General features: G+C 40.0%; 2 protein-coding genes across 5 annotated transcripts in view; both read right to left on the reverse strand.

Moving 5' to 3' along the window:
- Positions 1-128: 128 nt before the first annotated feature.
- Positions 129-5,657, reverse strand: LOC148738118 (alpha-protein kinase vwkA-like). The gene has a single exon (XM_088748623.1). It carries the CDS (start codon positions 3,710-3,712, stop codon positions 3,011-3,013), a length of 702 nt encoding a protein of 233 aa, XP_088604749.1. The 5' UTR covers positions 3,713-5,657; the 3' UTR covers positions 129-3,010.
- Positions 5,658-8,004: 2,347 nt separating this feature from the next.
- LOC148738119 (uncharacterized) overlaps positions 8,005-12,080 on the reverse strand; it is a 4,630-nt gene continuing 554 nt past the window's right edge. Inside the window, exons 2-4 of one of the 4 annotated variants that reach the window (XM_088748615.1) lie at positions 12,030-12,080; positions 11,509-11,710; positions 8,005-11,432 (exon numbers count right to left, since the gene is read on the reverse strand). The exon at positions 12,030-12,080 is cut by the window's right edge and continues 84 nt beyond it. In XM_088748615.1, the coding sequence (XP_088604741.1) occupies positions 10,823-11,432; positions 11,509-11,710; positions 12,030-12,080 (863 nt within the window). In that variant the 3' untranslated portion in view covers positions 8,005-10,822. Of the gene's footprint in view, positions 11,433-11,508; positions 11,763-12,029 lie in introns of all 4 variants that reach the window. The other 3 variants (XM_088748617.1, XM_088748616.1, XM_088748618.1) reach the window with 3 other exon arrangements.

The following is a 12,080-nucleotide window of genomic DNA, read 5'->3' on the forward strand; positions in this document are numbered from 1 at the left end:
CTAGCGCAAGTTTCCAGTGTTTTCTTTCCCCGTCCCAGACTCCCCACCGGGGAATGGTCGAGACTGATTCATTGAAGAAAGGCGTTTTGGACGGTTCAGCGATACGATAAAACACAGAAATAAAATGCAGTGACGCTTCATTTTACAATGATTTGTTTATTACTACCTCCATTTCTCCAAATACAATATTTACGTCCTACATTTCATAAAGTTGTCTCCTTGTGTTTATCTGATAAGCTGAGTTCTACGCGCATTTTAATTGGTTTTAACGATCTGTTGGAGGACAAAGGAATACATGAAGTCACCATGACAATTTTTTACTACCCTGATTCTACAAAACAAAGGAATTTGACGTATAAAGGAGGTAAGTTCCAAAGAAACCGTGGTGCAACGTCAGTGGGGGTAACAAGGTAATTTAGTAATATCAACTAAATTGAAATTGTAAATTGGCCACCGCAAAGAATTGAAAAGCTGACGTTTTGAGCGGAGTGCCCTTATCGATTGTGCTAGTAGAATTAGCATCTTATGCTACTAGCAGTCCAAGTATTGTACATGTTACATGTAATTGCCAACTTTCATTGAAGTTTTCAATGTTTCGTTTCCACGAAAAAAGGGGAAAAAAAGAATCAAGAGATAAGATTGTGAAAAAGTAAAACAACAAGAGGAAAAGCTTGGAGTGGGCTTTCTCGACAAACTGATGGATCGATGGATATTGATTTCAATATTTTGTGCGTCTTCGTGGATATTGGCAAATTAAATGAAGCTAAATAAAAGCGCGTCAGAGCGTAACCATCTTGACCAAATACACTCAGCCTGGCAGAGGGCGTCGCCACGCGCCATTGACCACTTTCATAAATGGCTGTCGGATTAATATTCTTTTGTTTAAATTTAAATTAGCCTTTCTGGCCTTGCTTGAGATAATGAATTCTTTTTAATTTTGTACTGGAGAACGAGGCCAGATTAAGGCTAACTTAAATTTAAACAAAAGCTAGACATTCGCTCCGACGAAGGGCTAACGCTCGAAACGACAGCTTTTATAACCGTATCGGTGGCCAATTTACCATTTCAACTTTGTTGATACATTCAGATAACAAACAGCCTAGTTTACATTTATCAAATACTACTTTGATACCTGTACCTTCTCAAAAATCAATGATGCACTTTACTTCTTCGCCGACGTAGCACAGAGACCACCCCCCTCCCCCCACCCCTTATTCTAGTCTACCCATCTACCCGTTCCTTCTTCGGGTGAAGTTCCAAGTCGCGTGATACATTAGAAGTCAGACGCAATATGTAAGTTTGGGAGTGTCAATAAACGAGCCGAACAGGTAGCATTTCAACAATCTGTCTTTGATTTCGCCATAATTCGCTGCAGTTGTTGTTCACTTTGCTGAGAAGTAAGTAGTACAATACCCATAAGAATTTAGCCTATTTGTAAAGTGCACGTAGGTTTGCTAGACTCCTGAAACGCGAACAAAGATAATTCAGCTGGGAGTTCGGACTCTCCGTTCGATCGAACTGAAGTCATTTTTCCCTTGTGTGTTTTTGCCGTTATTTCCTGTCAGCTTAATCTAAATCTCTGGTATCGCCAATAGTCTCTCTTTCCTTAATATGTATTTTATGTTTGCTGGCCATGGGTTCTAATCTGTGGTTCACACTTTAGCGACGCCCGTCAAATGCAGAGCACCCTCGACATACAATCTTGCAGGATCTTGATAGGCGCAATCCAGTCGGCGTTCTGCAACAGACGCGTTGAAGTAAAAACTCTGAGCAACAAGAAAAGGAAAAAAGTAATTATAAGTTAAGACAGCCTTTTTAATGGAAAAATTTAAGGACAACTGGAATGGAAAGTACAGAAGAAACTGTTTCTGATACTTTTGACGTCAATCAGCTCTGATCGTTAATTCGTTATTCTGTCTGGTAGTTGTTGAACGCCGATTAGTTTTTTACTCCAAGCAATGGAAGCGTTTGAGCTGATACCAAAATTTTTCGCTTAACCCCATGGATTGTACTTGATTTTATCTGACAGAAATTAGAAATGTACTCGAAACCTCCAAGGTCTGTAAAATAACCAAATTATTGCATGATCAATTTGATCTACAGGCAAGTATGTCAGGTATTTGATGAATTAATTTATTTTTTCCAAAAATTTTTATATTTATTTATTTAATTTTTTTATTATTTATTTAATTTTTAATTTTTCCTTTTTTAGTTTCTTTTTTATTTTTTTTATTTTTATATTTTTTTTAGATAATTCTAATTTTTTATTAGTTATCTTTATTTTTTTTTTTTAAAAAAAAATTAATATGGCCTGTGATTGCCATAGTAAAAAAATAATAATAAAAATAAAAAAATTAGTATAGCCTACGAGTGCCATAGTAAAAAATAAATAAATAAAAAAAATAAAAATAAAAGAGTATGGCCTAGGAGTGCCATAGTAAAAAAAAATTAAAAGAAAAAAAAAAGCTCGCGGCCTAGATGTGCCATAGACCAAAATGCATTTCGATTCCAATTCCAATATGACGAGGGTAAGGATCAGAAACAGCGATTGAGAAGATGACATCGATTTAAAAAACGACCTAGCTAAGTTTCAAAGTTGAAACTCCAAAAATCAACATGAAAACTTTTCCCCACCCTAATTTCCACACTTGTCATGATTGAACAGCATTGCGAACATAAGGAGAAATGAGATGTTGGTCACTCTTAGGGAACATAACAGGTGAGATGTTGACGTGTTCTTCATGTATATTAAATCCATGGAAGTTAACATGTCAACAATTTTTAACTAATTAATCAATTAATTTCAATGTTCATTATAACTAAAACTTTAACTTGCAGGCAAAACACCAGATTGCAACAGTAACTCACAAAATTGCTCAACAGTAATTGCTCAAAATAAGTCTGATGTGGCATACCAAAAAAGTGAGCATTTTTCCAACTGCATTTAGTGGGAGTTGACAGAACTGGTTGGACAGCAGCTTACTAAATCTGCCTTAATTTGGGCAATGTTTTAGTTATCCTCTTCGTGAACCACTTGATCCAGTTTAAGTAACAGGCTGTAATTGTTACATGTGTGTTTGCTAAGAAACTCCTCGACCGCTGTTGTTGAGAGATTTCCGGAACAAAACAGAATCGTATCGTCTCTAGCCAGCAGTGTCGAACTTGCTATCTCTGGATCGCAAAGTGCATAATTTACACCATGTATGTCTACAATCATCAGTTGTTTTGCTGATGCAACGTAGCTATAATGTACAAAGCTTTCAGCTTTCGTGCTTAGTTCGCTTCCCTCACCAAAGATGTTACCAGTGTTGTTAATGTACTTTTGAAATGTCCCATTCAAGTAACTCTCCAGGGTTACAAACTCGCCATTGAGCTTCCCAAGATACACTTTAGGGTAGCTGAAAGTTTGTCCAAATTCTGCAGGTGCATCCTGGCCAAATTTCACGGCAAAATTTCGTGCTAGGGAGTTCATTTGGACCATCTTTCTCGTGTGATTCTCAATGCTAAAAAAAAGCTTTTCCACTTCCTTGGCTTGCTCTTTCTTAAATTTCTTGAGGACATACTTATCTCCAGGCTGCAATCCGCCAGCTATAACTGTGGCTTCGTAAGCATCTCTGAATGCCCCGATGGCAAATTTCTCCTTGCTCAGAGAGACTTTTACTTCGAATTTTACGAGGAATGTTGTTGGTATCCATAAAGAGCGATAAACCATTTTTAAATAAAATTCAGTATTTTAACGTTGAGGTATGAAATATTTTGTCGATATAGTAGATTTATTTGCCAAATAGCTGTAGTGCTTGTGTACGCTTCCTGTCAACGCCGCTAGAGCGGTTAATGCTTAGAAATGACAGAAATCACGGAAAAATTTAAACAAATATTCTTTTTATGATCTATAAAGATACTACCATTTCTTTTTTCCCAACACTCTCCTCAATGCCGCTTTATTATTACTTATTGATCGTTTTCACGGTTTATATCTAGAGAAAGCTTTCCAGTGGACTTCTTACAGCTACTTACTTCATATGTATATACAACTGAATAACAACTATGTACAATTGCATATATGCGTTATTATCCAAGCGTTAAGTCAAGATGGTTGGATATTGACCGGGATCTTTTTCTGCATTTTTTTTATGGACCGAGACGAAGTTGAGGTCCATAAAAACGCCAAAAAAGGACCAGGCTGATATGTAGCCTTCTTGACCGAACAAGCTTGGTTAATAGAGGATTTATTATATTGTAAAAGTATTCTGCTTTATTAAGAATTAAGAATAACTTGTTTACGAGAGCCGGGAGGAAAGCCAACTGTGTTTGTAACACAACAAACTCACGAGAGTCGTTTTTGTTTTTGACTACAGTCCAACCCCTATTAAGCGGCCACCCCTTATTAAGCAGCCAGTTATTAAAGTCCCGAAATTATTTTCAGTTAAATACTATAAATGAAAACTCTATTAATCGGCCACCCCTATTAAGCTACCCGCGGCCACCTTTTGGTCGTCCCGATGGAGGTTTTTAATGTTTTTTTAACCCAAATTAAATAAGCGTGCTTTGGATTTGTTTGTGATAAGGCGATGACAGATAAGAATCCGAAATAGACAGCAACGATTGCTAAACACATTTAAACTCACGTTTATTGAATCGCTTCGAGCTCCAAAGCGACAAACGAGTGTCCAGGATTATCTTAAGTAACAATCTTGTGCTTTTGCGACATGGATGATAGATAGTTTTGTCAATATCGAGAATTTTATGTGTGTTATTTGGTTCTTGTTGAGACCTCATCGCCGGTCAGATTTTCTTAAAATTGAATTTATTCAATTAATCACTGAATTAATATTACCATGTCGTTACATGTCGCTAACTTTTCAATGTAACTGATTCATGCTGTGACCTTATCTCAGCATTTTCTTAGAATTGGTTTTGTGCATGCGATTTTTAAACGCTTTATTGTGTCCAGCAGAGGTCAAAAGCCTTTAAGCATGCTTGTATTTGAATACATGGACGTTTTACGAAAGTTTCAGACCAATTCCTGACGAACCCCTATTAAGCGGCCACTTTCCATTTCCCCGAGGGTGGCGGCTTAATAGGGGTTGAACTGTATCTTCTGCCACTTGTTGCGTTTCCATCGTCGACTTTGTCCAAGAATTCCGAACGTAATTCTAATTCAATTTTTTTCATGTGCGGGATCGATGCGGGCAATCCCGGGCGGGCAAGTAGGGCCCATCTTGCCCTCTCGGGTAACCAATCAGGATGCGCCTGATCCTGCCAACGGGCACCTAGTAGTTCACAACAGTGAATATTCAACCGTGTAACAGAGGATTTCTATAACCTCTATTTCTCAATATCCCTTGGCTGAATCTTCATAGCCGAATTCTACGCGTATTTTGTTTGGTTTTAACGATCTATTGGAGGACAAACGAATACATGAAGTCACCATGAGGAATTTTTTTCTTTCCTGATAAAACAAAGAGATTCGATGTAGCCTGTGTAGAACCGCTCCCTACCCTCCCTACCCTCACTACTCTCCATTGTTGCCGTGAGTCTGTTCAGTTATCGATCAAGGAAGACGTTAAGATGTGGTAAGAACATCAGTGACATACTCAGCTGCGCCTCTTGTGCCTCAGTGTTTTGTTCTTACCACAGCCTCTCCATACCCTCCCTACCCTCCCTACCCTTCCTACGCTGTGTTTTGTTCTTACCACATTTTGACGTCTTCTGTGATCTGTTACTGAACAGACGCATAGACTACTTTCATAAATGGCTGCCGGATTAATATTCTTTTGTTTAAATTTAAATTAGCCCTTCTGGCCTCGTTCTCCAGTTCAAAATTCAAAAGAATACATAGTCTCAAGCGAGGCCAGAAGGGCGAATTTAAATTTAAACAAAATAACATTAATCCGGCAGCCACTTTATGAAAGTGGTCTATGGCGAGCTGGAATCTATGTGTTCATTTGATTACTCTCCCAGGAAGGAGTAAGGGCCATGGTGTTTAAGTTTTATCTGCAGGTAGGTCATCTCGAAGGAGGTGACCTCGGCAAATTATTAGGGACTTTAAGAAACCACGACGGCGACGCCAAGGAAGACTTCGATTAAAAAATGAATTTCTACTCTTGGTTAGAATTTCAAAAATGGCTGCAGGAGCTTACTGTCTCATACAGCGCCACAGCTCAACTTCAGCATGACGTATAAAGTAGCCGTTGAGTTCCAAATGGAAATTAAAATAATTTGCCGTCGCGGTTTCGGTTCGCAGACGACGCAAATTTTGGCGATTTCACGTTTTTGTTTTGCATAGGACGGCTAAGAAATGTACAAAGTTTCAAAACACACGTGCTGAGCTATTGTTCTGCCAATTAGATCTCTTGTTTTTCCACGTCCTCGTCGCCGTCGCCGTCGTGGTTTCTTGAGGTCCCTACTAGTTTAGTGAACGTCCTGGGAGCCACAGCTTCATCTACAATTACTCAACTGCAAAACCAGTTCACGTCTAAAAAGGATGATTCTTGAACGACGAGACCCCTAATGAGAAATGTTCGCAAAGATGCTTGCAATTTTCTTATTACTCTCAGAAAGTCTTTTTATTTTTGTGATTACCTGTTTCTTTCAGGAAAGCTCGTATGGCTTCTATAATTCACCATATGCAACGAATGGCGGTTATTATGTACATCTGATCCCATAGACCCGTTGGTTGTCGCAACTGATTGTAAATTAATGCTTTTTAGGTGTCACCATTCTGGCGATCACGGGCACGTTCTTTTGGCTGTTATGCGGTCCTTTTTTAAAATAAACACGTTGTTTCTCTTTGGTTTCATGTCTTTTTGTTGCGCAACGATACCTAGAAGATAAACGAGACAAAGGCGGGTTAATCTTTGGGAGCTCTACGAGATACGTCGCTTACAAGTCTCTCTGTAAATAGGAGTAATCAGTTTGATGGGGCATACTCCTTCAAGTTTCTTACTCAGTTGTCGATTGGCTTTAGTCCATGGGTAGGGGGGGTTAAAATTAGGCAGCCTACAAAGCCCACGGGAAGGAGACTAAAACTTTAAATATCCAGAGACACGAGAAGGTATTGTACATGCTGTTGCCATGTTTCGTTGAAGTTTTCAAGGTTTCATAATGTTCCGTGGATGGCTGACAGGCCGAGCGGGAACTGGATGAAGCGCAAATCCTAGCGTTCCACCTTGACGAAAGTTCTTTTGACGAAAGTTTGGTCGATATTATTCAAGAAATCCTCAACTCCCATTGCAGTAATCTTAAAATCATGCATCTGAATACTCAAGCAATGACGTCAACCTTCAATGAGTTTTACTGACAATGAAGACTTATCCAATGGACGTCGCTCTACTTAGTGTGTCATGGTCGAGATCAGAAAGAACTGCTTGACTACGTGTCAGGAGGTGGGTACGCTACAGAATTTCGCAATCCTGTAGCTACAAAAGGCAGGGGAGTCGGTGTCTACATGAAAGAGAAAGTTGTTTACAGAAGGCGTTTTCAGATACAATGGAATATATGAAGTTCATGTATTTTTTTGATATTGAAAAAACTCAACCGGACCTGGAGCACCTATGGTTGGAACTCCCTGGGAGGAACAAACATAGTAAACTGTTGCTTGGTGTTATTTACAAGTCAGATCTACTGACAACAGCCTCCCACTGGCTAAATTGCTTCGAGGACTTGCTTTGTCGTATAACATCAACAAGGGATGGCATGGTGGTTTTTACAGGCGACATTAATTTTGACCTTATCGGTCGCCCTGACTCACTCACTACACGGTACAGCAATAATAGACATGTTTGGGCTCGAGCAGATTGTTACGAAGCAGACTAGAGTCACTAAGACCTCTCGAACACTCATTGATCATATTATTACTAACTACCCAATGTTCACTCCATTTCTGTTTCTGATGTCATTCCTACCAGTATTGTCAGCGACCACGATGCTCCGTTTGCTTGTATAAATGTGCGTGTTAATCGGTACCAACCGCGCTACAAATATATCAGGAATATGAAAACCTTCCATGAACATGAATTTATTAGTGAATTTGATACGCTCCCTCTTGAACATTGTATACTCATCTGATGATTCATATGAACAGTTGGAATTCTTTTAACAGTATGTTCAAGGGATGTCTTGACAAACATGTCCCTCTCCGGAGAGTACGAGTTATGCGGCCACCAGCACCCTGGATGGACGACAGCCAAATACGGTCACTACAACAGCTGCGAAACAAATTCAGGAAGGAGGCCCACCAGAATGGCTCTCAGGTGTCTTGGGAACTTTTTCGGGACGTTAGAAACAAATTAAAGGCAGCTGTTCGTCGAGCTCGCGAGACCTTTATAGCGCATGTGTTATCCTCTAATAAACCGAAGGTGGTGTGGCGTATTATCCACCGCATATTAATGCCTAACCAGCTACCCTTGCGGCTGGATCCCGATAAGTTAAACTCATTCTTTGGTAGTACTGTGGAGAGAACTTTACCTGTTAGTAGTGACTCACCTTTCTGTCTTGATGAACTAATTGAATCTCTACCTGATGACAACCCCGCTAATTTCAAGCTCCGAGAGGTGTCCCATGATGAAGTCTTGCGGATACTGAAATCGTTAAGATCTGACACGTGCACTGGCCCTAATCATGATGGCATCCCTGTTGAATTCGTCAAAATGACGCCTGATTCAATTGCTGGCCCCCTCACAGCTATGATCAACAACTGTATTTGGAAATACTATTTTCCCAAGGCCTGGAAAAATGCGAGAATCAGTCCAATTCCTAAGGTTGATCAACCGAGGTCCGAGGAACACTTTCGTCCCATTTCAATTCTCCCGACACTTTCAAAGGTCCTTGATAAACTTGTCGCGCTGCAGAATGAGATGAACACCTTTTGTGAGTCTGAATCAGTATTCCGCGATAAGATTTCTAGCTATTGTAAGGGACACTCGACTTGCACATTGCTAATGGGTATCCGTGACGATTTACTTAAAGCGATGAAAAAAGTTGAAGTTACTCTCATGGTGCTAGCCGATTTCTCTAAAGCGCTCGACACAGTGAATTACAAGATCCTTATAACTAAATTATCGACGCTTGGTTTCTCGAAGCCATTTCTGCGATGGTTGAATAGCCATTTGAGTGGCCGGTCACATTTCGTTCAGATCGATGATCGTATATCCGAATCGGCGAACGTACGCTTTCGTGTGCCACAAGGGTGGATCCTTGGCCCAATGTTATTTAACCTCTATATTTCTGATCTGAAAGATCATCTCCCTTCCTCAATTGGTTTATTTCAATACACTGACGACACAACAATATACTTCAGCTGTCCTGCCCCTGAGCTGCAAAGAAGTGCGCAAGAATTTAACTCCACACTAAACACAGTGAGCTCTTGGTCTAACGACTCCCATCTAGCACTTAATTCGAAGAAGACTGTACTAAGACGATGTTGCTATCCACAAGCCGAATGTCACACGTACATGATTTAGATAAAACCCGACCTGCTATCACAATCTCGGATAGCACATTAGAATATGTAAATGTGAGTAAGCTTCTTGGTGTCCATTTCCACCAGCACCTAAATTGGGATGAGCACGTGCAAGAGTTGTTACGGAACAATACAAATAATAAGGAAACTTAAGAACTTTGCTGGTTACAAACTTAGAAAGCACTTAGTGGAGTCGCTGGTGCTGTCAAAACTCGATTATTGTGACACTGTCTATTACCCTTTGCCGGAATTTCAACTAAAGCGTTTACAACGGGTCCAGCTGGTAGCTGCCAGTTTTGTCCTGAACCATGGTATGTAAACAACACTAAAGATATTGTTACGATAGGGTGATTACCAATAAGACAACGAAGAGACTTCCACGTTCTCAAACTCGTTCACCAAGCTTTGTACGCCCCCAGCTGGCCGTCTAATGTATCATTAGATACAGTCAAACATCTGCGTTCTTTGCGGTCACGAGCAGCAACAAGAGTAATTATACCAATGGAGAGGGGCACTTTTCAAGACTCTGCTGCCAAGTAAGTTAATGTCCTTCCCGGCAAATAATAGAAACTGTAATGATTTTTAAGTGTACTGTGGAGAAGTTAAAGCTTATCTTTTAAATAACATTTGTGAATAGTTTGTAAATTATTATAATTTTTTATAGTACTGGGGAGAAGTTAATGCCTATCTTTTAAACGATATTTTTTAATAGTTCGTAAATTACTTTAGTAGTTTTTAGCAGGTGAAGAGCCACCAGGGGGATACGCTGTTAATAAACCATTATTATTATTGTTAACTAAGATGATGCAATGTGGGTCAGGGATTGTCACGTTTCGAAAAAAAAAAAAAACAGAATCAAGGGATAAGATTGTGAAAAAGTAAAACAAAAAGACAAAAGCCTGGAGTGGGCTTTTTCGAGAAACTGTGGATAGATGAATATTGATGTCAGTATTCTGTGCGTCTTCGTGGATAGGCCTACTCCGGGACCTTAAAGTACCAATGAAACGAAATTTTCGTATGTGAGATTTTTGCATGATAATAAAGTTTGAACCTTACTAACAAGCGCTGTGAGTTTTTTTTTGGTCCAACGGAGCGCGGAAAGCTTTCTTCTAGCCCTTTAAACTCAGCTAGTCGAGCCCAAAATTGGCGGCCATCTTGGCGCGGTCAAAACAATACTGTGACGTCACTGGTTGTATACATCTCAGAACTCCGAGTAAACCCCAAGTGAGCATGGAGTGCGGCGAAAGTGTTAAGAAGCCCCCGTCCTGAAGCATGGTGTGTAAACAACATTAAAGATATTGTTGAGATAGGGTGGTTACCAAAAAGACAACGAAGAGACTTCCACGTTTTCAAACTCGTTCACCAAGCTTTGTAAAAAAAGTTTTTGGGCAAGTACTGTGTTGCTGGTGGGCCCGGAAATGTAAGTTGTAATAATAACTTCAGAAGAGAGGGCCTATCGATGCATATGTTTCCTCGTGACGATGTAACTCGCGAGAAATGGGTTCGCTTCATGCGAAGACAACGGGCAAAGTGGCAGCCATCGAAAATATCAGTACTGTGTTCCGTGCACTTTGAATTGTCAAACTTTGAGCAGCGACTCGGTCTAAATCTCGGAGAAGACTCTAGCTTCCTTTCAAACAAAGCGATGGTTAAAGAGGGATGCTGTGCCAACCAAAGATGGTGTACAGCAGCAAGAATGTGCCTTGTCCTCGCGTGAGCAAAGAATGGTAAGTGTGTGCTTACAAAAGGTGTGAAATTCCGCTTGGCGTTTGGACGAGGAATAAATACGCAGTTTGTTGCTTCAAGAAAAGTACGGTTTGTTAATGGAGAAAAGTCGGGATGGTTCAAAATGCCTTCCGCATCGAGACCGATAAATGTAAACTTCCCTCTCGTCTGGAGTATTTCGTAACAGCATCTAACGTCACGCGCCCCAGCTAAGTGTGTAACACTGCAATTTCCACACGTACACCTGTAAACAGAAATGTTTAGACTTAAGCCTGAAGGTTCAATCGAAAAATAAAAAAATCACAACTATGAGCTCTCACCAATTCTCTAAAGGAACTTGTCCTTCGAAACGTTGTTCTAAAACGGAGGACAAAATACCGTCTTCGTCTTCTTGTTCATCTTCGCCGCCGCCATTGTTATCGCCGTCTTCACTAGAAGCTAAGGGCTCGCCTTGGTACGGCGCAAAATGGCCATTAAATACATAGTAATCTTCTTCATCACTGCTGCAATCGTCTTTGCTCCCTTGAAAAGAAGATTCACCCGTTGAAGGCTCGTTTCCAGACATTATGGCGGACTGTATAAATACAAACAATGCGAAAGAAAAGACCCACGCTAGCGGGTTTCTCACTTCAGGTTAGCAGATTCGGGTAAGCGAACCGATACAAAAATCGACTTCTCTCTCTATCTGATTCTTCTGAAAAACTGGTTTAAATCACGACAAGCTGGACTAGACTGGAGTGGACTTTACTTTTTTGTCAAACTGTATTAATATTAAATGGAGTTATATTTTACTAATTATTTTTAAAAATATAAAAATATAAAAATTAATCTAAAAAGTTACCTGAACGCTCCTTAACGTGGCTCGCGCGATATAAATTTTGTTCTACGTGCA

Source organism: Stylophora pistillata, chromosome 2 (assembly GCF_964205215.1).
Source record: "Stylophora pistillata chromosome 2, jaStyPist1.2, whole genome shotgun sequence".
In the NCBI taxonomy this organism is placed as follows: Eukaryota; Metazoa; Cnidaria; class Anthozoa; order Scleractinia; family Pocilloporidae; genus Stylophora; species Stylophora pistillata.

Coding starts and splice junctions, on each gene's coding strand:
- LOC148738118 (XM_088748623.1), bottom strand. CDS start 3,712: ATGGTTTATCGCTCTTTATGGATACCAACAACATTCCTCGTAAAATTC.